The sequence below is a fragment of the Temnothorax curvispinosus genome, unplaced genomic scaffold, assembly GCF_003070985.1.
Source record: "Temnothorax curvispinosus isolate PA1 unplaced genomic scaffold, ASM307098v1 QBEX01005044.1, whole genome shotgun sequence".
NCBI lineage: Eukaryota > Metazoa > Arthropoda > Insecta > Hymenoptera > Formicidae > Temnothorax > Temnothorax curvispinosus.
The window spans coordinates 131,547-154,418 of NW_020214824.1; the positions used below are offsets into that span (position 1 = coordinate 131,547).

General features: G+C 35.9%; 4 protein-coding genes across 7 annotated transcripts in view; 2 read left to right on the plus strand and 2 right to left on the minus strand.

The window, feature by feature from the left end:
- The first annotated feature begins 398 nt into the window (after nucleotides 1–398).
- Nucleotides 399–2,011, plus strand: LOC112454408 (apoptogenic protein 1, mitochondrial). The gene is made up of 3 exons (XM_025015786.1): nucleotides 399–655; nucleotides 1,525–1,722; nucleotides 1,808–2,011. The coding sequence occupies exons 1-3, from the start codon at nucleotides 578–580 to the stop codon at nucleotides 2,003–2,005; spliced, it is 474 nt and encodes a 157-aa protein (XP_024871554.1). The 5' UTR covers nucleotides 399–577; the 3' UTR covers nucleotides 2,006–2,011.
- A 734-nt stretch (nucleotides 2,012–2,745) lies between these two features.
- LOC112454405 (protein claret segregational-like) lies at nucleotides 2,746–6,940 on the minus strand. Of its 3 annotated transcripts, none has more exons than XM_025015782.1 (5): nucleotides 6,639–6,940; nucleotides 4,935–5,965; nucleotides 4,289–4,586; nucleotides 3,860–4,134; nucleotides 2,746–3,266 (listed from the first exon to the last, which is right to left on the minus strand). In XM_025015782.1, the coding sequence occupies exons 2-5, from the start codon at nucleotides 5,963–5,965 to the stop codon at nucleotides 2,843–2,845; spliced, it is 2,028 nt and encodes a 675-aa protein (XP_024871550.1). In that variant the 5' UTR covers nucleotides 6,639–6,940; the 3' UTR covers nucleotides 2,746–2,842. The 3 variants fall into 3 exon arrangements, with proteins under 3 accessions (XP_024871550.1, XP_024871549.1, XP_024871551.1); XM_025015781.1 differs by having other exon boundaries at nucleotides 6,555–6,940; XM_025015783.1 differs by lacking the exon at nucleotides 6,639–6,940 and adding an exon at nucleotides 6,266–6,284.
- Nucleotides 6,941–8,680: 1,740 nt separating this feature from the next.
- Nucleotides 8,681–11,294, plus strand: LOC112454409 (transcription elongation factor S-II). Of its 2 annotated transcripts, none has more exons than XM_025015787.1 (4): nucleotides 8,681–8,873; nucleotides 9,461–9,638; nucleotides 9,724–10,079; nucleotides 10,214–11,294. In XM_025015787.1, exons 1-4 carry the CDS (start codon nucleotides 8,805–8,807, stop codon nucleotides 10,547–10,549), a joined length of 939 nt encoding a protein of 312 aa, XP_024871555.1. In that variant the 5' UTR covers nucleotides 8,681–8,804; the 3' UTR covers nucleotides 10,550–11,294. The 2 variants fall into 2 exon arrangements, with proteins under 2 accessions (XP_024871555.1, XP_024871556.1); XM_025015788.1 differs by having other exon boundaries at nucleotides 8,796–8,884.
- A 5,328-nt stretch (nucleotides 11,295–16,622) lies between these two features.
- The window catches only part of LOC112454410 (histone deacetylase 4), a 49,806-nt gene continuing 43,556 nt past the window's right edge, over nucleotides 16,623–22,872 (minus strand). Inside the window, exons 11-17 of the mRNA XM_025015789.1 lie at nucleotides 22,451–22,831; nucleotides 21,765–22,208; nucleotides 21,271–21,540; nucleotides 20,188–20,537; nucleotides 19,409–19,963; nucleotides 18,753–18,892; nucleotides 16,623–18,622 (exon numbers count right to left, since the gene is read on the minus strand). Of these exons, the coding sequence (XP_024871557.1) occupies nucleotides 18,559–18,622; nucleotides 18,753–18,892; nucleotides 19,409–19,963; nucleotides 20,188–20,537; nucleotides 21,271–21,540; nucleotides 21,765–22,208; nucleotides 22,451–22,831 (2,204 nt within the window). The 3' untranslated portion in view covers nucleotides 16,623–18,558. The remainder of the gene's footprint in view (nucleotides 18,623–18,752; nucleotides 18,893–19,408; nucleotides 19,964–20,187; nucleotides 20,538–21,270; nucleotides 21,541–21,764; nucleotides 22,209–22,450; nucleotides 22,832–22,872) is intronic.

A 22,872-nucleotide genomic window follows, 5' to 3' on the forward strand; every position in this document is an offset into this window, starting at 1 on the left:
TTGACTGTTACTACGTTTACGCGAGCGTTACTTCTGTAGTAACTTATTACGATAATTCCTTCGCGTAAACGATCGAGTGATATATCGTAAGTTACTACAGAAGTAAAGGCTGATTTATAGAGGCCGTAACCGTTGATTTAAGCCGTAATCTTTAAGAAATTGACCAATCACAGTCGAATGTGAGAAGAACAATCGACTGTGATTGGTCAATTTTTTAAAGATTACGGCTTAAATCAATTGTTACGGCCTCTATAAATCAGCCTTAACGCTCGCGTAAACGTAGTATGTGATTGGTCAATTTTTAGGGCTTAGAGCTTAAAACACCTATTGTAGATAGCACTTACGGCCGTGCCTTTGATTGGCTGATTTGCTTTCTATGTGCCACAGCCTTTACGGCTTCTGCACCAGTGAAACGTCATCAACGTCATTCAATAATAATAATAAATATGACACTTCTGGCAGTTCTGGCGTCTCTAAAATCAATGGCCGTAAAAAACCCGATTGGGGAATCTAATGTTCAGCAGAAAAAGAAGATGTATTAATTCGATTTGTTGTATTAATGTGATAAAATCTTAAGATGTTGAACGTTGCACTGCAATGTTATAACTATCGTACAAAACATTTCACAAGACAACTCTGTCGGTTATTTAGCATGGTAAATATTTTGATAAATATGGACATTGATAATTTAATTGTTGCATTCCAATTTCCAATTAAATTTTATATAGGTATCAAGAGTGTGTAGAATATATAAGAACAAGATAAATATTTAATTTAAATTAATTCGTTTTCCTTAAATTTTGATGAAAACACACTTGATCGTGTAAAACAATGCTTGGAAAGTTAATATTGCTAGATATTATAAAAAAAGTATATTAACAATTAAGCACGATGTTTTTTAAAATGAAAGATGTTATACTGATCGAATAAACGCACAGAAATGTGATTAATATCTTTGGCATATTTGTACTTAAATAACAAATTAAGTGGAATAGTCTGAATTTCAACATCGACCTATTGATGATATGGAAACTTTTTATTCAATTGTAAGGCAATGAATCTATGATTACAATTTAAGAGATTAGCGCACGTAGATTTAAGATCGTTTTTATTTATAATTATTTATCTTATTTAAATATTTTCTTAAGTAGAGACATATATACATTAGCTTGCATATTAATAATCTTTATTTCAAGCATGTTTTTTATTTCTTAAAAGTCTTTATACCTATGTGTATAGTAAAATTATTATTTGATTTTAAGAACTAAGGATATGTTAAATACAAGCCTATAAGTGCTAAGGTTTTATAACAGATTTGTGGATCTTGAAAAAAGTACTTTTAACATGTTATTTTATTTTCGTAATAGAGTGCATTTTAATTATTTTATATTCTACTCACAAAAATATATAACAATAGAAAGTTCCATCTAAATATGTATATATTATATATATACATATATATATATATATATATATATATATATATATATATATATTTAAATTTATTTTAATCATTTTTGCTAGGAAACAGTTAAGCTGAAAAACAATTATCAACTTCGTGATGTAATTGGACCTCCTGATCCAGTTTCAAATCTAAGACCTGTTCTATTTGCCAGCCCCACAAAGGAAACATATTTAGAGAAGAGGTATAAGGAGCTTAGGAAAGAGACACAACAATGGAATCAGATATTTTGGTCCAAACATAATACTAACTTTATTAAGGTACTAATTTTATTGAGTTGTGATTTTTTTTCTAATATATGTATAAGATTTATTACAACATGAAAAAGATTTAATGAGATTTCAGGAACGTAAACAATTTCAACAGATGTTAGAAGCACAAGGAAAGACATTGACTGCAGATAATATGTCAGTATTTTATAAACAATTTTTAGATAAAAATTGGCAGTCTCATTTCAATTATAACATTATGTGGTATAAAAGAAATATAAAAATTTTATTTTTTGGAATAGCAGTCAAAATATCTAAACTTAAAATTAAATAAATTTGAATTGACATTTATATAATTAAACATTTACACAAATTATGTAATGTTGAAATTATTTAAATAAATATATCAAAAAATGCTATTTTTCCTTCTTCTTTATTTCTGAGATATGTAAGGAATTGCTTTATAATAACAATGTATGATAAAATTATTAATCTCATGTCATAAGCCTACAAGCGTACAATCTAGCTCAAAGACAAAAGATCAAGATTATGAAATTTAGAGGCTTTTGAGGATCTAAATTTCAAACAAAATTTTTAAATTGATATCTGAATATAATCTTTATTTCATGTATACACACATTTGAAAGTTAAATATTATTCAAGAGATATAAAATGTTAGTATTTTCAAAACTTCAGTTTTTATTTTCATTCAATATGCAAAAGTATTTGTTTAAATGTTCGAATGTACAGACCTGATAACAACATAAATTGAGAAAAATTTTTAAAAACGTTATTTACATATACAATTTATGTGCTAGTACATCAATTTGGCACAACATGAAATATATATTTTGTTCTTAAAATTTTACTTGTAGAATAATAGAAAATATTATTGTGTTATGATAAAACGGATAGATCTTATATTTATCGTCTCATAAACTTGTCTTTAAAGATAAATATTGTTTATTTTACTGTTATATTCAACATCTAATTTTATTATCATTTTATTGTGGCTTTGTCACCATATAATATAATTCACGAGAGAATACATCTTCCTTAAATTATTTTAAATTACATTTGTAATTGTAAAAGAAATGTTAATCATGTAAAAATAAAACATTAAAAAATTTAATTTGACACTACTCTATAATCAGACTTAACACGTCCAAATTCAGTTAGTCGTATTCTGTAAAATCATTCGGCTTCGTTTAATACTTCCAGTCTTGCAATTATTGACATTACTAGCAAATCTCAACGAATTTAATGTCTCGTTATAACATTCGTCTAATGGAGATACATTTAATAACATCAAAGTTTTTGAATTGCCTCCTAGAGAAGGCATAAGCAGGTGAGTCAATTTAGAATTTCTATAAGGTATATGTTCCTGTTTTTTCAATAATGCTAAAATTACATTGCCAAGATTGGCTAAAGATTTGTTAATATTCTTTGTTTCTGCAGTTCTAACAGCTTCTTCAGTTTTCAAACGTTCAGACCCGGCTAAGTCGACTAGATTCAGATTTCCTATTGACACTTCTTGTTTCGTAACATGTGTACCAATCAAGCGTATTCTTGCTACTGAATGAGATCTGGATGATCTGAAATACAAATTATTAATTATTTTAAATTAAATTCTATGTTAAATTATATCCTAATAAATATTTAATCATATAATACACATTTTCTCAATAATTATGTTATTTATTTAATTGAAAAGATAAAAAAAGTTTGCTTGTTGTAACTTTTTATTGTACAATTTAAAATACTATAATGGAATGATCTGTGGCTCTATGTGAGTGCGAATGGTTAGTAATCTAAGGCCGGTATTCATAGTCAGATCTTATTTCAAGATCGTCTTAAGTAACGTCTTAAGATGCTAATATGGCATTGTGATTGGTTCATGAGATCTTAAGGTTGTACTTAAGACAGTCTTAAATATAAGAACCGATTATGAATACCTAAGGATCCTAGGTTCGATCCCAGTCCTCATCTCACATATATCCCGATAAAGGAGTGAAAAAGATTCTGTACATTAAGAGAATGCTAGAAATTTAAAAGGGCTAGAACAAAAGAAATCCTGTGGTATATGACCTTAAAAGTTAAGTGAAGTCACTTAACTTTTATTCCTTCGAAAGAAACCTCAAAAGAATAAATTTAATCTAGATATAATATGAATGCAAAATAAAATTACCGTTCATTTGACTGAGTAGCTGCAACTGCTCGGTTGCGTTGTGCAGTTCGTAGGCATTCGTGTAATTCTTCTGGACTGTGTATTTCTTCAATCTGAAGGTTGCTAACGTATAAATCTTGACCTTTATTGTCAACCATTCGTATTTCGTGTGTTTTTGGTTCAGAATCGAGAAGATCAACGATATGCTCGTTATAAATTTCCAGAAAACTTGCTTCTATTCGATATTCCCAACCAAGAAGTTCGAACTGTTTCATTTCTTTAAATATATGACGTACCTGCAATTACATACATGTATTTCAATTTTCTTTTTGATTCTAAAAAGCCAAATTAAAGTTGTAAATTTAAATATTTATATAAAAGTATGATTTAAATTTCACACACATACATATATATACATATATTATATTGTAAATATATATAAAAACGTACTGTTCTAGGTATCATGCCTTCAGTCTGTAATCCACATTCTCCTTCCATAGTATATGTCTTGCCAGAACTAGTCTGACCATAAGCAAATACACAAACATTATATCCTTCAAGTGCTGATTGTACTAAAAGGGATAATTCTTCGAACACATCTGCTTGCGAAGCATTGGGAGCAAATACTTTATCAAATGAAAATTCTTGTTTTGTTCCTCGTTGCTTTCCACTGCAGCTCATTGCATCTGATCCATCCGATTTACCTACTTCAATAGTACAATCGTCAATGAAGCTTATATTACACAACCTGTAACAAACAATATTTTCATTTAGATACACAAATCAAAATATCAAAATAATCTCTTTTATTTCCTTAAATAAAATATATTTTCATTTATAGAGTAATTGCTGAAAGAAACTCATCAAATTAAGAAAACAATTAAGAAAATGTATTATTAATTTTTTAATTTCCAAATTTGATCTTCTCAAAAACTTTATACAAAATTTTTTAATATACATCATTTATTATATATTATTATATATTATTTTATATACATTTTAATATATAATAAATAATGTATATTAAAAAATTTTGTTCTTATTTTAATAATTAATTAAATTTTCTCTAATAATTTCAAAACACATTTATACTCACGCTTTCATCTGCTCAGTTTCTTTCGGCGTCCGTGGACGCACGCGGCAAAAGACCCTTATATTGCCCTTTAATTCTTGGATGACATTATGCAATATCCTGCGTTCTTTATCCATCTTATGAGTCAAAGTTTGCAATTCTTCTTTGATGGTACTTAAATCTTTGTTTATTTCCTTTTGTAATTCTAAATCTGTTTTTAAAGTTATCAATTGCTGAGTCTGCTCTGAAATTAATACCTCTTGTGTTTTAGATCTTTCTTGAATTTCGTTCAAAGCCCGCGAAAGATTTGTACGCGATTCTTCTGATTCTTGTAAGCGTTTCGCTAAATCTTTCTCATTTTTTCGAATGGCAACTATTTCCACTGTTAAGGTCTGAAGCTCATTAGTCAAGGTATTATTTAAAACCTCGAGTTCTTCTACTTTAGTTTTACATGCAGTTTCACTAGTTTGTAAAGTATTTGCCATTTCTTGAAGCACATTACATTTTGATTCCAAGTCTTTATTTTTTTGTTGCTCAACTGATAGTTTGTCACTTGTATGGGCCAAACGACCTCGTAAGTCCCATTTTTTAATCTTGCCTCCCTTATCTACGTCATTTTGGATACCTTTGTTCATTCTGTTCGCTGTATTATTAGTCATTAATGCATTATTAGTTGGCTTGTTCATTAGTGCTTTAGCAACAGGTCTAGCAACAAAAGGCTTCTTTGATTCTCCATGTGTAATATTAGTACCTGTTCGTTTTATCGCCTTTACATTGTTTGGTCGTGTAATTGTGGATAACGTTTTTGATCGAACTAAGGGTTGTTTGACCGATAGTTTGTTCTCGTTTACAGATTTCACACTGCCAAAACCCGAGGATGTTGAAGCTGACGTCGATGTTGATGTTAACGTTGATGTCGACGTTGAGGTTGCGGTCGACGCTGACATATTGTTGCTATTTTTGATTGTCTTATAATTATTATTCTTGGCAGTTATATCCGCTACACTAATCGCTCTGTTTATTACTATTTTTGGTTTTGGTAAACGAGATTCCATCTGTAAAATACAATAGGTAAAATAATTTATAAGTATCAAGTAAATTTAGAAGAAAGTTCAATATATTTGATATAAAAAGAAAAAGGAAACAAATATATTAAGTAAACCATGCATGTATCATACTGAAAAAGCACTTTCTTTAAAACAATACTATTATACAATATATTTACAAATTTATCTATTGTGCACTCACTGACACTGAATAACATGCATTCAAAAATTCAATATACTTCATGCATGCAATATAAATAAAAAGAATATCAAAAGCTATGTCAAAAGAAATTCAAGGGCTGATATCACAGTCTCCGATTAACGTAATCCTCCAATTAAACTCAGTCTGCATCTCTTTCTAACTGTCCCCCTAGAAAGAGACGAAGAGCGAGTTTAATCGGAGGATCACGTTAATCCGACGTCTATAGACGTCGATGGACGTCAATTCGACGGATCATTTCTCACTGGGATCGGAGACTGTGATATCGGCCCTATATATTCATGATTAGATGTCGTGTATATATATAGTTTTTGCGTAAACGAGAAAGTATACAGAAAAGATTAACAATTACGTTAAACAAAGCAAAACAAAACAAACCTCGTCGCTCACAATATACAATCAGTTCTTCAATATAACAGTACACTCTAACAATCCTCTACTTATTATACGTCGTAGAATTACCTAAAGTTCACGTAACATTGACATGTTTATTCACTTTACGAACTAGAACGTCGATTTGCACGAGAGAAACAATTTCCGTCAATCACGAATAGATGAAATAGATCACAGCTGGATCACAAAAACGGAGAAAACAGCACACAGAACGTTTTCCTTGTGTAAAGCTTCGGCCAGCCTCGGGACTCTTGGCAGTGGCCAGCAGCGGCGGTTAGCAATAGCTTCGTTTAAACTTGAATCTGTTGTGGTGTGGTATATTGATATCGACCAATGAGAGATACGGGTACCGATTCGTGCATCACTTCAACGAATACCACAATGGATACGACGGACGAGCCAATCGCATATGTCTTTAAAAAAGGAGTATGTACAATGGGGAGCAAAAATGAGTTCCTTTTCGGTGTAGATGAGTGCACTATTTCTAGGCTCGCAATTGGTTGGAAGATAGACATAATGCGCTCTTCTACACCGAAAAACGGGTAGTGATTTATGTAACTTTTTCCCTAGAGCAAAAACGTGAAAAGTGAAAAGTTTCAATGTAACTATCTCTTTCTATTGGTGTTGAATAGAAAGAGATAAACCTTTCACTTTTCTCACATTTCCGTCCTAGAGAAAAAGATACATGATCGATCGCCAGAGTACCAGGGTCTCAATCTTGAGCACACACAAATATTTGGCCGGTATTCATAGTCAGATCTTATACATATAAGATCGTCTTAAGTTTATCTTTAGATATTCTGTAGCCAATGAAACGAGTTGTTCAGCATCTGAAGATAAACTTAAGACGATCTTAAATATAAGATCTGACTATGAATACCGGCCTTTGACATACGAAAATAACACTAGTGACAGTTTCATGTATCGATTGGTTGTTGATTTGTCCAACATATATTAATTTTAATATCTCGGTTTAACACAGTGGTTTATTAACTTACTTTTTATCCTTTTCTAACATTCTTTAAATTTTAAGAATTAGAAAAAGATAAAAAGTAAATTAAACCGAGATTAAAGCCCCTTGCACAATGTCAGGCAACAGGCAATAGGAACAAGGAATAGAAATCAGAAATCATGTATAAATGCAGAATAAACAGTGACACAGGCAATAGACACAGAGTTTCTGGAATGGATGGAAACATCACGTTGGAAATTCTGTGCTTATTGCCTGTTACCAGCCAATCATAGCATTCGAATTTTTTAGGTTGTAATTAACGATTTTTGGTTATTTCCTGTTCCTATTGCCTGTTGGCTGGCATTGTGCAAGGGGCTTAAAGTTAATCCACTTGGCAGAAATGGACATAAAATGGGAAGTATCCATTGCGCACAGCGGAAAAAGCAGCTTTAGGGCCGGTATTCATGGTCGTTTTTTCTTGTGAAAAGTATTAAATATTTAATAATATTAATATTACAATATATCTATTCAAATTTCAATTTTAAATTCAGTTATTTTTCTATAGATTATTTTAAAAACTGCCATTATTTTGCTTTTTATTTTACACGACTGAAATATATTAAAAATATTATATTTTATTTAAAAAATCTACATATGTGTGTATCATTTTTATATTATTGTCAATTAAATGTAAAAGATTCAAATATCCAAAAAAATATAAAATGTCTTCTCTCTTGTGATAATTTACACTTATTCCTATTTACCTTTCACAATTTTTATTACATGTATAAAAGATTTGTAAAACAGTGATTGGATAAGTTTTAAAACATGTGTTCGCACGCAGAGTTTCTCTCTGAGTTCGCATCTTCGTTCTAGTCAAACCAGTCGATAACGTTAGTGCTCTTCAATTACCTTCAAACGGGATCCCCATTGATTGTTATGAAAATTTACCTAGAGACAATGGTTTTCAATAATATATATCACCTTAATGACTAATATTATTATATTATTACAAATTGCAATAATATTAAATCTCACGTGAAAAAACTTACAAGCAAGAATGCAAAGATGGCGTCACCGCGTCGACCTGGCGTTATTAGTCTTTAAGTTCGCCGCCTCGTGTCGCAGGCCAACATTCGCTGCGCGAGAGTCGCGAGACACGGCCGTGAGGCTCGTGAGCGTTGGTGAGCGTCGACGAGAGGTGTAGTGAGGTGTTGTTGTCCGCGCGTTCGCGCCTGTTTATAACCGACTTTGTGCAGCGAGCAGCCGTGCGGTCGCCGACGATGAGCGCCGAGGAGGAAGTGCTGCGTATCCAGAAGAAGCTCAACAAGATGTCGAGCGGTGACGGGACGGTGAGTAATAAGTGAGTAAAATAAAGATCGCAGTATACTGGCCGGGGTGCGCGCGCGTTGAAGATGGGGGAAACGTCGTCCTCCGATCCGCGAGGAAAGCGCGCATCTTCTTCCGACGAATATTGAGCACTTTGCTGAATTCCGCGTTCTCGATGCGCGCGAAAGCCGCGTAAACAAGATCGCTCTAATATCGCGGAGGCAACGTTTGTTTACGCCGTGGAACGCGATGTTGCACGACGTCCAATTATTCATTCCATGTATCTTCTATATCCGAGAAATTGAGTACTTAAGAAGAGTCCCCAACTTGATTCTTATACCAGTGTGGTTTTATATCTTTCAATGTTTATCTTTCGTTGTGACTTCTGTTGCAAAGTGATTTTCGCGCAGGTATTTTTGTTATAATTGAACTGAATTTGTTATTAGAAAGTATTCCACTATGATTTTTTGCTTCCGCTTTGCCATGATTGTTCCTGAAAAATAAAATAAAAATATAAAATGTCAATATATAGAAATGTTGATGTCGGAATTATACTACTTAAAAGAAGAATACTTGCTGTATACAATGTTATATGACGTTTGTCAATCAGGGTCAGGAACAGGCTTTGGAGTTGCTCAAGATACTTCAGAAGTTGCCCGTTGATTTGGAGCTTTTAACTAAGACACGCATTGGAATGACTGTAAATGCCTTGAGGAAATCGAGCAGAGACGAGGAAGTTATTTCTTTATCGAAGACTCTTATTAAGAACTGGAAAAAGTTTTTATCTGGTATGTATGTAATGTAACTGAAATAATTGATTTTTATATGTAAATAACTCTGACAAATCTGTATGTATAATTTGCTTGGTATTAGGATCGAATAAAGAGAAAGACTCCACTTCGTCGAGTAGTTCAAAGAAGAAGGACGAGAAACCGGACAAATTGAAAGAAGAGAGCGATCAGAAGAAGGAGAAAGATACAACGGATGCCGCCGAAGTAAAAGTGAAGGAAGAGAAACCTGTCAGAGACATTCAAAGGAAACAGTCTTCTTTTCCTGCTCCTACCACAACAGATGCGGTCAGATTAAAATGCAGAGAACTGCTGGCGGCTGCTTTACGCGTCGACGGCAAAGTCGTCGACGGGTGTGCCAGTCCGGAAGAGTTAGCGGAAGAATTGGAGGAAGCAATTTATGCGGAATTCAAAAATACCGATAACAGATACAAAAATAGGGTAATTAAACGTATATTATCTCATTATCTCGCGCATTATCCAGAGTCTTTCTCTTAACGTATAACGTAATGGTATCTATGCTAATTGCATTGTGTGTCACATATATTTGTCATTTTTACGTACTTGAATTACAGGTACGCAGCAGAGTCGCCAACCTGCGTGACGTGAAGAATCCCAATCTACGGACGAACTTCTTGGTAGGTGCAATCACGCCTGCCAGGTTAGCGGTGATGACTGCGGAGGAGATGGCGAGCGACGAGATAAAGCAGCTACGCGAGCAATTCAAAAAGGAGGCCATCAATGACGCGCAACTTGCCACCGTGCAGGGAACCAAGACCGACTTGCTCAAGTGCGGCAAATGCAAGAAGCGCAACTGCACGTATAACCAAGTGCAAACGCGTTCGGCCGACGAGCCGATGACTACCTTCGTGTTGTGTAACGAATGCGGAAACCGATGGAAGTTCTGCTAAGCTACTGTTTCTTGATCTTATACTATACCGTGACGAAATGTATCTCTCAATCATCATCCGCTTAGAATTCAACACTTCTAAGTTGATTAAACATCGTGATATATACTTGTGGTTTCTTGATTATCGCGTTGTAAAAGGAAACTCTCTTTCTCTTTAATTAATCGAATGTACGACATAATTTTTCATATTTTTCAAATATCGCTGGCTTTCTTGTCAGAGGAGATCATGATATTTCGAGATAAATATCTATTGTAAAGATTTTACATCTGTTAAAAGTTGCACGCAAATCTTCTAGTTTCTCTGGACCATCTGAAACAATCGTGAAAATTCTTGTCGATCGAGTAACCGAATTACGCAGACGAGCGACAGAATGTACATTGATTCATTGAACATAGTGACATTTTTCGCGAAGAATACGTTTCCATATCGTTGTATATATTTGAAACCGCTCCATTAGATCAGAGCTTCGAGGAAATTTGAATGCTCATCCCGAAAGCGAGAATATCTAATAAATATATTTCGTAAAATACGTAAACGGCATTTCGATTCATGCGCTTTTATTTTAATTGCAATTGTGTTGTGCTACGATTGCAATTCCGACTGTAATTCAATCCGCTGTAAGTTTTCGATTATGCGCATAATAGTGTGATATAAGTAGATCACTTTGTCACTGTGCTGAAATTCAGATGTTTATAAGAGCTATAAATTGTGTCTACAAGTCTGAAATATACAGATACGTACAATACTGTCGTTCGAGCTTTTCTCAATTACCTCTCTAACGTTTGGCAATCGCTGTAATTATAGCGAACAACTGTTGTTTAATAGCACAGGTGCAGATAACGAAGGCATGAGATATCGTCGAGTCAGATAACACGTACAATGTATTTATAATCTAATGTCGAGATTTAAAATGGATATGTACGCTTTGTATTACTTACAAGATAGCGTTGCGCAAATAACAACCAATTGTCGCGCACAGAGGTGACGACTGATTCCGAGGGCGCAAAGCTCCGATCTTTTATTATTACGTTTCTCCAGAAGATTCAAGAACGAGCCATAGAAGTCATCGCTCGACGTATTTTGACACTCATAATAATAGTCAGCTGTTTTGCTGACACGCAGAGATCTCGCAACTCTCGCAAGCAGATTTTGTCGATTGTCCTTTCTCCTTGTCTCATATGTTTAGAAAGATATGCTTCCTGTGTCGTTGCGTCTGCTCTATGTACCGAAGGCCCAAGTTCAAATCTAGCTAGAAACATCGGATTTTATATCGCTTTTCGGAAGGCAATGGCACCACCGAGAGTATCTTGCCGTGCTTCTAATAGAGCTCGTTCGGAATCAGCGTTATTGCCCTTTAAGTGGACAGTGGACTAGTAACCCATTCCCATGGAAAATTAAAATACTTCAAAACCTTTAAAGTATAGAGGTCAAGATCCTATTTGAGTAGTTCCCTTCTCCTTGAGGGAAGCCAGGACTAGCGATGGGATTAAGTATTTTACAAGTAGGTTCGAATCTGTTGGCGTAGTTTCAAATTCTCTATAATTACTTCTAAAAATAAAAGCAGTACTTTCAAGTAAATTTGACTCTGGATAAAATGGGTTCAAACCTGGTTATTCTTCAAAGTATCTCCTTCGAGTCAAAATGTTTATGTAAAGCGACAATTATTTTAGTATATTATTTTTTGATAATTACAAATATTAGATTATTAATTGTTGCAATTAATTATAATAAAAAATATGATTAAAAATATAGAATAAAAATTTACTTAAAATCTTTACACATTACATTTTTTAAACTAATAAGGTCATTCTTAGAGTTCGAATACCACTTGTAAAAGATTCGATTCTTTCTCTCGATAGAGAAACTATACTCGATAGAAACTATACTAAGTACATTTCGAATCCTACAGATATACTAGCTCATTCTAAGATTCAAAATTAATTAGTTGGGATCGATTACTTCACAAGTACAATATATAAAATATTAATTTTTATGAATATTACTCAAATTTCAGATAATCAAACTTGATTATTGGATTTAATTCGGATTTTTAAGTACATATTAAACTTGATCTTATCGGTAGCCAGGACCCGACTAGCACTAGGTAATGTGACCAGATATTCTGTTTTCGGTGGGATAGTCCTGCCTTGGAGGTGATTCTCCCATCATCCTGCTAAATATGTCAAATGTCTCAATTTTAGTAAAAAGGTCCCACCAAAAAATACTTGAAAAATTTTGTCAAATTGCGATGGTAAACTTAATACGTTTAATTTTCTGTAATAAACAAAGTGTGGACAGTGGAAAAATAGCTCAACTTCGAGTTTGCATTTTAAAAGCAATATTGTTAACAAAACTTAATTTTGATTTAAGTTGCCAAGAATTCTATACATTTAATTCTTAAATATATATTATCACCTTCTTTATTAAAGCAAATAAGTTCAAACACTAAATACGAGTAACTATATTGTTCTGTAAAAATAAATTGAAGGTTGTTCTTGTGTTTATCTTTACACCTCTTCTATCCCGACATACAGTTGTCCGGCTTTGGATTAAAAAATATCTGGTCGCATTAGCCATAGAGTGGATGGATGGATGGATTATACGACGCTTTCTAGGAGAGCGTCGAAACAAAGAAAATAAACGATTTTGCTGCTTGATAATAAAAGCTATTAACTGCTAATGACTGATTACCCAAGATTCTCAGTAAACAAACTGTCCGGACAGTGCCGATATTCTTAACGATGTTGAATTTCAAATACTGCGTTTACCATTTTTTTTGCGAATACGGTTCAATGAAATCCCGCAGTAATTGGAATTATAATTTGCAAGTGGCATTGTCGTTTGTGAAAGTCACTCCATCATCGAACGATCGAACCATGTTGCGTTGTATTTTTAATTAATGCACAATTAAACCAAATAAGTATATTTATTACGCCAATAAATAATTAACAATTAAGACTTTTAATCGACTCTATTAGCTATCATCGTCATAACAAATCGACCATTGATTTTGGTCAGATTAATCGTCAAGACATTTCGACCATGAGTTTTGATCCTTCTAATTGATTTTGAAGCTTATTATATAAGCATCGTATTTAAACAATTTAATTTATTGCGAAAAATATCACCTTAGCCAGGGTACGAACCTGCATGAGGTGAGATTTTTCGCAATAAATTATAAATTATTTAAAATTTAAATACGATGTGTGTATGTGCTTATATATAAACTTCAAAATCAATTTAGAAGGACCAAATCCCATGGTCGAAATGTCTTGACGATTAATCTGACCAAAAGCAATAGTCGATTTGTCATGACGATGATACCAATCGAGTCGATCAAAAAAGTCTTTAATTGTTAAAAGGCACAATTGTTCAGGATATCATTAGATCGAAGAGCTATAACGTTTAACACAATGACTATACTTTTTATTTAAAATTAGTTTACGAGGTACATTTATATACATAAAAAATTTATGACTATTACATTAAGCTTATGCAATATAGACAGTATATTCGTGCATGTTTTTGTGTGTATATGTATGTGTGTGTGTGTGTATGGGTTTTGTGTACGTGTATGTGTGTACTAACGTAACAGTAGAGCTCTATTAAAATCCACATTTATACTCGGCGTTTGGATAAGAACTTAATAGTCATTTACATCTAGTTTGTATCAACTTGCCATGGGTGGTGATACCGGAATGTCGTAAGTTTCTCGCTCTCTTTTTTTCTTTTGCGTTCCAAACAAAACTCCCGCGAAAACGTCAATCGTTCAGATTCTGTCCAAGCGACGCAAAACTCTAAAAGATTAAAATCTGTGTTCGTAGGTCAAACGATTTGAATTTGTATTTTGCCTTACAGAAGGTCTTACTTGTTATCTCAAACACAAATTGTAAGATAGCCACGTTTAGCATTAATAATGCGATATGAATACGAGGTCACTGGTTCAAGTAATGTTTAAAACATTGCGTCTCGTATCAACATCCTACATTTGGCTAAACGTGGCTGTTTGATCATCACCAATTGCAATTTTTACCTTGCATGAATAGAATTTCGAATCTTTTTAAATTGTCTTTAACAGAATACAAGTACAGATCTAGGTTTCTTTGGACGTTCGTTTCGGTTGCTTGGGTACGATCGCATGATAATCGTACGACAATCTGACGACAAAATGAAGCATACGTTAGGGGGTTGGGGAAGGACAGGCGGGAATACCGCGAGTGAACGCGAGGATGTGATTAACCAGGGTGTGATGTTTGTAGGCCCGCGATGAAAATACGCAATATCTTTCTGTAAATTTTCGGAAAGGGCTCGCCCTGTTGTCCGCGAGCAAGCCACGTACCCTTCACTTTAATCGACGCGACTGCCACGGGGTGCGCGCCGCCGATGATAGAGACTCGCTCTTAAATTATAAACAAATATACACGCATGTCTAAAATTACCTCTCGATATTGTTACAATAGAGTCGATTGCTGTTTCAACTCAATGACAGACTGGTGTACCGATGAATCGTCATATAACATCCTCATTTTTATCCTTTCGCATTCTCTCTCTCTCTCTCTCTCTCGCTCTCTCTCACATTAATTAACTTACTGTATACACACATAGGCTGGACTCGTATCTTTATACTTAAATATACATCGAGTCGATCTTTACACGTTTTCTTCAGTGAATTTTTTTTATCGGACAAACATTTAACAGACACTTGAGATTCTTGCGGTACACGGATATACAATGTACATATATCGGTATATCTTAATATATATATACATACATATATGTGTATGTGTGTATATATACATATATATATAGCATTATAGATATATATTCTTTTTATTTCTTGCATGACGAACGCGCGATATATAATATATGCATTCTCGTGTAATTCGTTTATCAATAGACTCTTCTCTTATATTCATCTTTGTTCTTTTTTTAAATCCTTTTCTTTTCTCCGTAAAATGCATGACACAAAAATAAATGCTTGTATCTGTGAATTATATTTACCTTCTTTTTCCGCCCTCCCTTACACACATCTTCCCGCGACGTATACGCTTAATTAACCATATATAGCTTAGCTTCTTCTTTTTACAAAATATCACAAAAATCACACCAGCCTTTGTTCGCAACAAGAAGCCATGTTGTTGAAATCTCGTCAAAACGATACACTCCCCGGTCCGTTCTGCGCTCTCGCGCTTGAAAACATTAACATATATTAACGTGTGTATTCGATGCGATCGCACGTGCTCGTGGGAACATGCGGCCATGTCGTATAAATTGTCGTTGGCAGTGATTCACATAACAGATAGACGAGGAATTCTATGCAGCGAATACTTGTGAGAGCTTCGGAGCCACGTATCATTAAAAATTGTGAAAAAAGAAACGCCCAACTGACATCAATCCCTCCGTTTTCAATTTATCTTGAATGTCTCTTAATCGATGTGAGTTTTAACAAGTATGCGTTTCATTGATTTTATCAATTTTACATGCAAACAATCATGTGTGAGAATCAAAGTTCCTCCGCCAAATCAAATTATTATCGACCTGCGACGCAAGCTTGAGGAGTCAAGCTTGTAGGTGTAATCGGTTTGCAACAAAATTATCCGGATAAAGGCCTGGATTTAAATTCTGAGATCTGGTGTCATCTTATTTTCTCAACAGCGGAAAGATCAAAGATTATCATACATCGTATGATTACAGCCAAATTGGAGCAATCTGCATCGACATGTCATGGCATCTCTCAGCGTATCTTTCGGTATGGCAGGGCGCATCCTGTCCTGTTTTTACCACGTGCACGTGATATCGCACACGCATGTTCGCACATTTTATTCGCGCACACGATATAATATCGCCTTATGATCTAGACATCGACATTTTTCTTTTTTTTTCTTTTATTCTTTTTCCTTTAACATTATCACGAATTTTGTCGCCTAAGTCGCATTAAGTATCGCCTCGATTCGAGATAAGTGTTCACGCACTGCGGAGCTCTCGCCTCATCTCGTACTCTGAATGCCCTGAAGAACAAGGAAAGCGAATCGGACGACGAAACAATGAAAGCGCTAGTGACCAGCACGATGCGCGGCGTCTTCACCAAGTGTAGATCGCGCGTGTTGAAGGCGGAGAAAATACATCTAAACGCTACTGTCTTTTATAAATATACAGTTGTCCAATCGTATTCTTATTGCACGAACTCTTCTAGCGAGGCCTGACATACGCGTGAAAATCTCTGGAAATCCGGAGACCATTTATTTTTTATGCACACCGATTGGATAGTCTGATACTTCCTCCTCCTCCCCAGGGAAAAATCTGTGCATCTCGCGACCCATTACTCGCGCGCATTATTTTATTCAGAAAGAATCACTTGACGTGACGTTATTCTACCAATGTGTCGGTTGCTCTCTTAATAATTTTCTTACGCATTTTATCAAATTGTCATTTGTTATTTTCAATGGAAAACCTCTTCGGATTACCACACGAAGAGAACTTCCGTATACAAAATATTTAATTTTTTAAATGGTATAATATATATATTTCTATATTATCGGAACTGTGTATTTCTTTCTTCCTCCCTCTTTCGATTTTATCTATTATGAGAGAGAAATGAGAAACAGCGAGCGATCATAATGATTCAAGCTGCTATCTTGCCATTAAACTTGCTATTTTATCATCTCTACTTAATTTTCTTATTAATGGTTTATAGGAAGTACATTCATTATCTTAGAAAAGCGATTTCGTACACAAACAAAGATGCTTATGCCGATGTTCCTTGTGAATCGTTTATATCGAATAATCATACATCTCATGGTTGATGTGTTATTCATAGCGCGTCTATGTTTTGTTTGTAACAATAAGCGCAATACAAAAAAGAATCTCTAGGATTCAAGATATACATATGTCGCATTAACACAGCTCTTTCTCAAATTCCCTGTACTTGTCTCCCTGAATGTTTCGATAAAATACGGCTCGTTGAAAGTGTTCTAAGCAGACGTCCGAGGTCGCAATTAGCATTCAAAAATATATACACGGATTATCACGAATAATTAATTCTTCCTGCGAATTATCCAAGGCAACACGATGCATCAGACTTGTTTTATACAGCTGTGGGAAAGTTCGAAACGCCTCACCACCTTATATCGATAACGTCAACAAAATATTCGCGGATGTCCGTCATTTTCGAAGAACGCAAGTGTCCACAATTTATTTTCTCCCACCGAATCATCGAACGATAATGCGCTTCTACAATTCTTTTTCCACAACAATCAAGTGGTACCATCCAGACAAGAGTTTGCTAATAATATTACAAAATGTCTCCATTCCAGCTTTCACATCAAATCTCGAAAAACCATTCGTTGTTCGTCGATAAGACACTTGAATCGAAAATTTGTCAAGCGATATCCAATTGGTGGGCGAAAGCTATTTAGCGCGCTCGAGTTCATCTCAACAACGTTAACAGTGATTCGTTAAAAAGATTACAAATCTTGTGTTCCACAATAAAAAAAGAAAGAAATCTATAGAACGGACAAATACAATTTGTCTCATCCATAGCTAACTATACAACAATCTCGCGCATCAAACGCGCGAGGTGCAATAGAAACATTTGCAAAACTCACAAACAACTTTTGCGCTTTCGCGTCTAGCACAAAAAAAGTAAAGAAAGGGAGGTCCGCGAGTTTGCGTTGTACCGTCGCAAAAATTGTCATTAACCTCCCGTTACAGATCACTTCTTCCTTATTACTTGGCCGTTGTTTATCTATCGTCTTATTTGGAAAAGAAAATGTTTGAAAACCTTAAAGTCGGGAACTGCGCGCGAATTTACACGCGTCGTCGACCGCGTTCCTGCAAATGGAACATTCGTAGCTGACTTTTGTGCGCCTGTCACAGCAGCCACGCGTGATGACGGCGAGTCCCTCGATCCGCACTGAGAAATGCACTTCTAGAGATCCCAAAGAGCATTTACACAGTTTCGTGCAATTAATTAATGCTTTCTACACCTAGCAGAATGATCTTCATACATCTCATTTGGCCTCGTCCTGCTCCATCGGCTCCTCGGAAACCTCTCGGGAATGTTCTGGCGTGGTCCTGTCATTTTAAATAAACATATATAATTTAATTGTAATATGTATATGTATGTAATACTTAATATTATAAGTTATTGATATTTAATAATATTTCAAAGATAGATGATGGTAAAAAAATACTTTATACTAACGTGAGGTTTGTAGGCTGCTGCATAGATAGAGAGGCCATTGCAGACACGGTTTCTGTTTCGTCGTGTTCCTTTTGGCTCGCCTCTATAGCGCTCATTGCGACCGTATGGGCAGCAAGTTTTACGCAAGGCCAATGTGACATCTAAGAAATAATACGATACTACGTTAAATGATAAACTAAATACATTTAATTTTATCATTCATAAATATATTATTTTTAATAGTTTACAATCTTACAAATACTAAATCTGATTTTTCTCTTATACGAAGTATTGCACAAATGCTATTTTTTGTCTTTGATTTGCTTTTGTGCTCTAAATAAATGCATGCAGGATAATACTTTCATTCTACGTATTTGTGTCAAATCGTATTAGAGAAAATAAGTATGAACGTTGAAGGGGAGTCAATAGGGTGACGCCGCATGGCTTTGCATGAGAGCGACCGATTCATAATTGGTTCCGAGTTTGAACCCAAACCTCAGAGGAGTTAAAAATTGTAAATAAAGTAATATGATGTAAGACTTTACTCTATTTATAAAAAAAAACATAACATAAACTGATACATAGTATATACGGAAGAGAATTTAAAAATAAATATTGCTCGGTTCCTGAAGTAACGAATAAAAAGATTTAACTACATCACGCAATATTCGACTTACCTGGATGGCGATGGTCTTCTGCAGCGTATCAATGGCATTTTGGCAAGGAATCCTTGTGAGTTCCTCATCCCGAAGCGGACTGGGTTCATCACCGAGCAACGCTCGAACGCACTCCTGTGCCGAGTCGCAGATCGCCGCTAAATCGTAGCCTCCTTCCAGGGCGAGGACGACCTTGCCATCGGCTAGATTAAGTAACTGTTGCGTCATTCTGCCGAAGCACGCCGGGCTGACTTTGTAGCCACCCAGTGGCGCCGGATGACCCACAGCAGCATCGAAACCGGCCGAGACGATCACGACGTCCGGATCGAATTCCTTGGCGATTGGCATGACGATCGTGCGAAACGCCGCGAGATACTCCGCGTCGCCCATGGGCGGATTCAGACCACCGGACCATGCCACGTTGACGTTGTAGCCGAGACCCTCGCCAGCGCCGCACTCAGTAGGCCCGCCGGTTCCGGGGAAGAAGTTACCATCGTCGTGTCTGTGTATCGACAAATACAGCACCCGTGGATCATCGTAAAACATCTGCTGAGTACCGTTCCCATGATGAACGTCCTGAAGAAGATATAAAATGCATGATGTAATATTTTGTCATACGTGGCATGTCCGAAAGTATTTAGAATCACAGCCTGATGATCTTGACTACAACTTCGATCCCTTATATCGCATTATTGACATTACTTATTTTCACGATGTAAAGACGTTTTAAAATCACATATCATATTGTGTATTCTCGTCGTAAAGAAATCATGCCGCGCGATGATAATAACGATTCTTACCCAATCTAAGATTAAAATTTTTCTAATGTAATCGAGTTTTTGCTGAAGTAGCCTCGCTGCGATTGCTACTGAGTTGAAGAAGCAAAAACCCATGGCTTGGTTGGTTTCCGCGTGATGCCCGGGCGGTCTCACTACGGCGAAGCCGTTCTTAATGTCGCCTACTGCCGCCTTGAATGCAAGATCGACAACGCATCCCACTGCCATTCGAGCGGCGGGTGCAGTGTTAAGCTCGTTCCACGTTGTGTCGGAATCAACGCCAACTCCGCCGCAGGGAAGTCGGACGAAACTCTTGATAGGCAACTGCGACAGTTTGGACATATCCAGTTTCTGTCGATTCATCGGATTCGTTCCTGCACACACCACGGGACTAGATTAATGTCACTGCTTGTCGGCATTATTCTCTACAGTTTGATTTAAAATTTTTTAAATTTTTTACAGTATATTTTATTTCTTTTTATTTTACTAATAATACTAAAATTTGTGATTTAACACGTTCCCCGCTGGACCGATTTTCGGTAACTTTCAGATTGCGTGGGTCGCCCTATATTGTCGAGACTGACAGTTTTGCTTATAATATATAATATAATGTTTATAAAAATATTAATATAATTCATTATTATTAAGAAAAATGTGTACGATCTTCCCATGATCTTGATAACTATTATATATATATAATAGTTAAGAATCAATGCATAATTTTATAAAACGTTTTATGATGGTGTTACGTATAATAGTGAAAATAGCCTAAACGGAACGTTTAGTTTAGCATGGGACGTATACACTCCACATGGCAAGTTAATTACAGTAATATTAGTTGATATGCTTGATATTAATATTTCTTCAATTATTGTAAAAAACAAAATGACTATCGCTTCAGTTTTACAGATAGTACAATTAGTTTAAAATCAAGAAAAATTATAAAATTTTAATTGTAAATTCTGCAAAATTTTCAAGATTTTCTCAATTTTTAAAATAGCGTTCTAGCGTAACAATTATCTTAAAACTGCTAGTTTCATCTCATTGTCAGTTAAAGTTATTATTTTCTTCATAAAGCTGAAACAATGTGGAAAGAACAAGACTCACCAAACAATAGTGCATGAGCTTCACTATGGCATGTTTGGATCTCTTCAAGTGTAGCCTTGCGCGAGCGTACTCGGTCGCAACGTTGCAACAGGCCCGTTTCCGATAACCTGGCCCATACGCTTTGCAATCGGCCACCATGCTCAGGATGACCTCTGACCGTTTCGCCGCAGACACATGCATGTTTTAACATTAGTGGATCATATGCTAATCCTGTGGTGGGCCGATGCGAAGAACTTCGCACGAAAATTTCACCGCTGCTGCTCTGAGGACCTTTAGAGACAAAATCATGATAATTTCATGAGCTAAAAAATATAGATTAATTTTTTGAAAAATTAGATTAGGTTCAGACCAATTATCTCTCTATTCTATATTCCTTATAGGCAAATAGCTAGGAGAAAATGTTTGAATGCTATACGGATTTAATATAATATTAGAGATAAATGCAAAATCTTTAGCATGTCAGTTTAAAAGATAAAAGTATATTGAAGTTTTACCTAAGTGTACTAGAGGACTTGACAGTGCTCTCGAGAGTGGCCTAGCCACTTGAGAGGTCCTGCTTAAACCTCCGGCGTAGATGGTCGATTCATTCGTTTGCAACGTGTGTCTCATCATGAGATCCCTCTGTTGTTGTAGGAACTGCTCGCGGTCTCTCTGCTGTTTCGAGATCTCGCTCTCCTCCGGATGATCTTTCTTGCCTGTTAGATCTATCACCTCGGATTCTTCGGACTCTGGTGCCTCGTCCAGCTGATTAGCCTGGCCGCGCGAACCCACTCGCGTCAGAACAGTCTGACGGATCTGCTGTTTCAGATAATTGTGCGCTTGTTGCTGATCGTGCAACTGTTTCTCCGCGAGATATTCCTCATAGTGAGTGGTCGGTGCGATTATGCCGCCCTGCAGCATCGGATGACCTAGCGGTAGAGGCGCAGATTGGGTTCTACCTATATAAAGAAAAGACAACAGTCGTATAAATAAATGCTTGCCGACACGCTGTCGAGAAGTTACTGAACGACGCGTGCTATGTTTCGTGTAGAAATGGTCCTTTGGGGAACTTTGAACGGCTGATCTCGGTAAGTTCAGCCTCTTTTCTAAAGTCATTTTTTTTTCTCGGCGGAGACCATTGTCCATTGGAACAGGGCACGCGCACGGTAAGAGCTTCTACGAAGACAAAGAGGGAACATACTACCTAAAGGCCGGTGATGACCAGCCTTTTGCAGTCTCGCGTGCGCCACTTGTGTATCCGTGATCGGCGCCGCAGTGTGATACACCGCTGCCGCCGTTGCCGGATGCTGCCTGCTGCCGCCCACTGTCGCGGACGGCGGTGTTGCTTGCTCCTGTAGATTCTGCTGTATCTGCTTGTGGATGTACGTCGGCTCGCCCTCGATGACCGTCAGGGACGGATAGAACGGCAGGTTGCTGTGCAGCATCTGACCGGTGAGCGGCATGCCGAGACGCGCCGTAAACGCGGCCCGCACTTCCGCTTCCGAGACTGGTGCCAATTTTGTCCCGCTCTGCGAACAAAGAACAGCCCAATGCGCATCGATCAAACACTTGTAAAGATTCTAAAATTATATTATCGACGTTATCTAGATTCTAAAATTATCG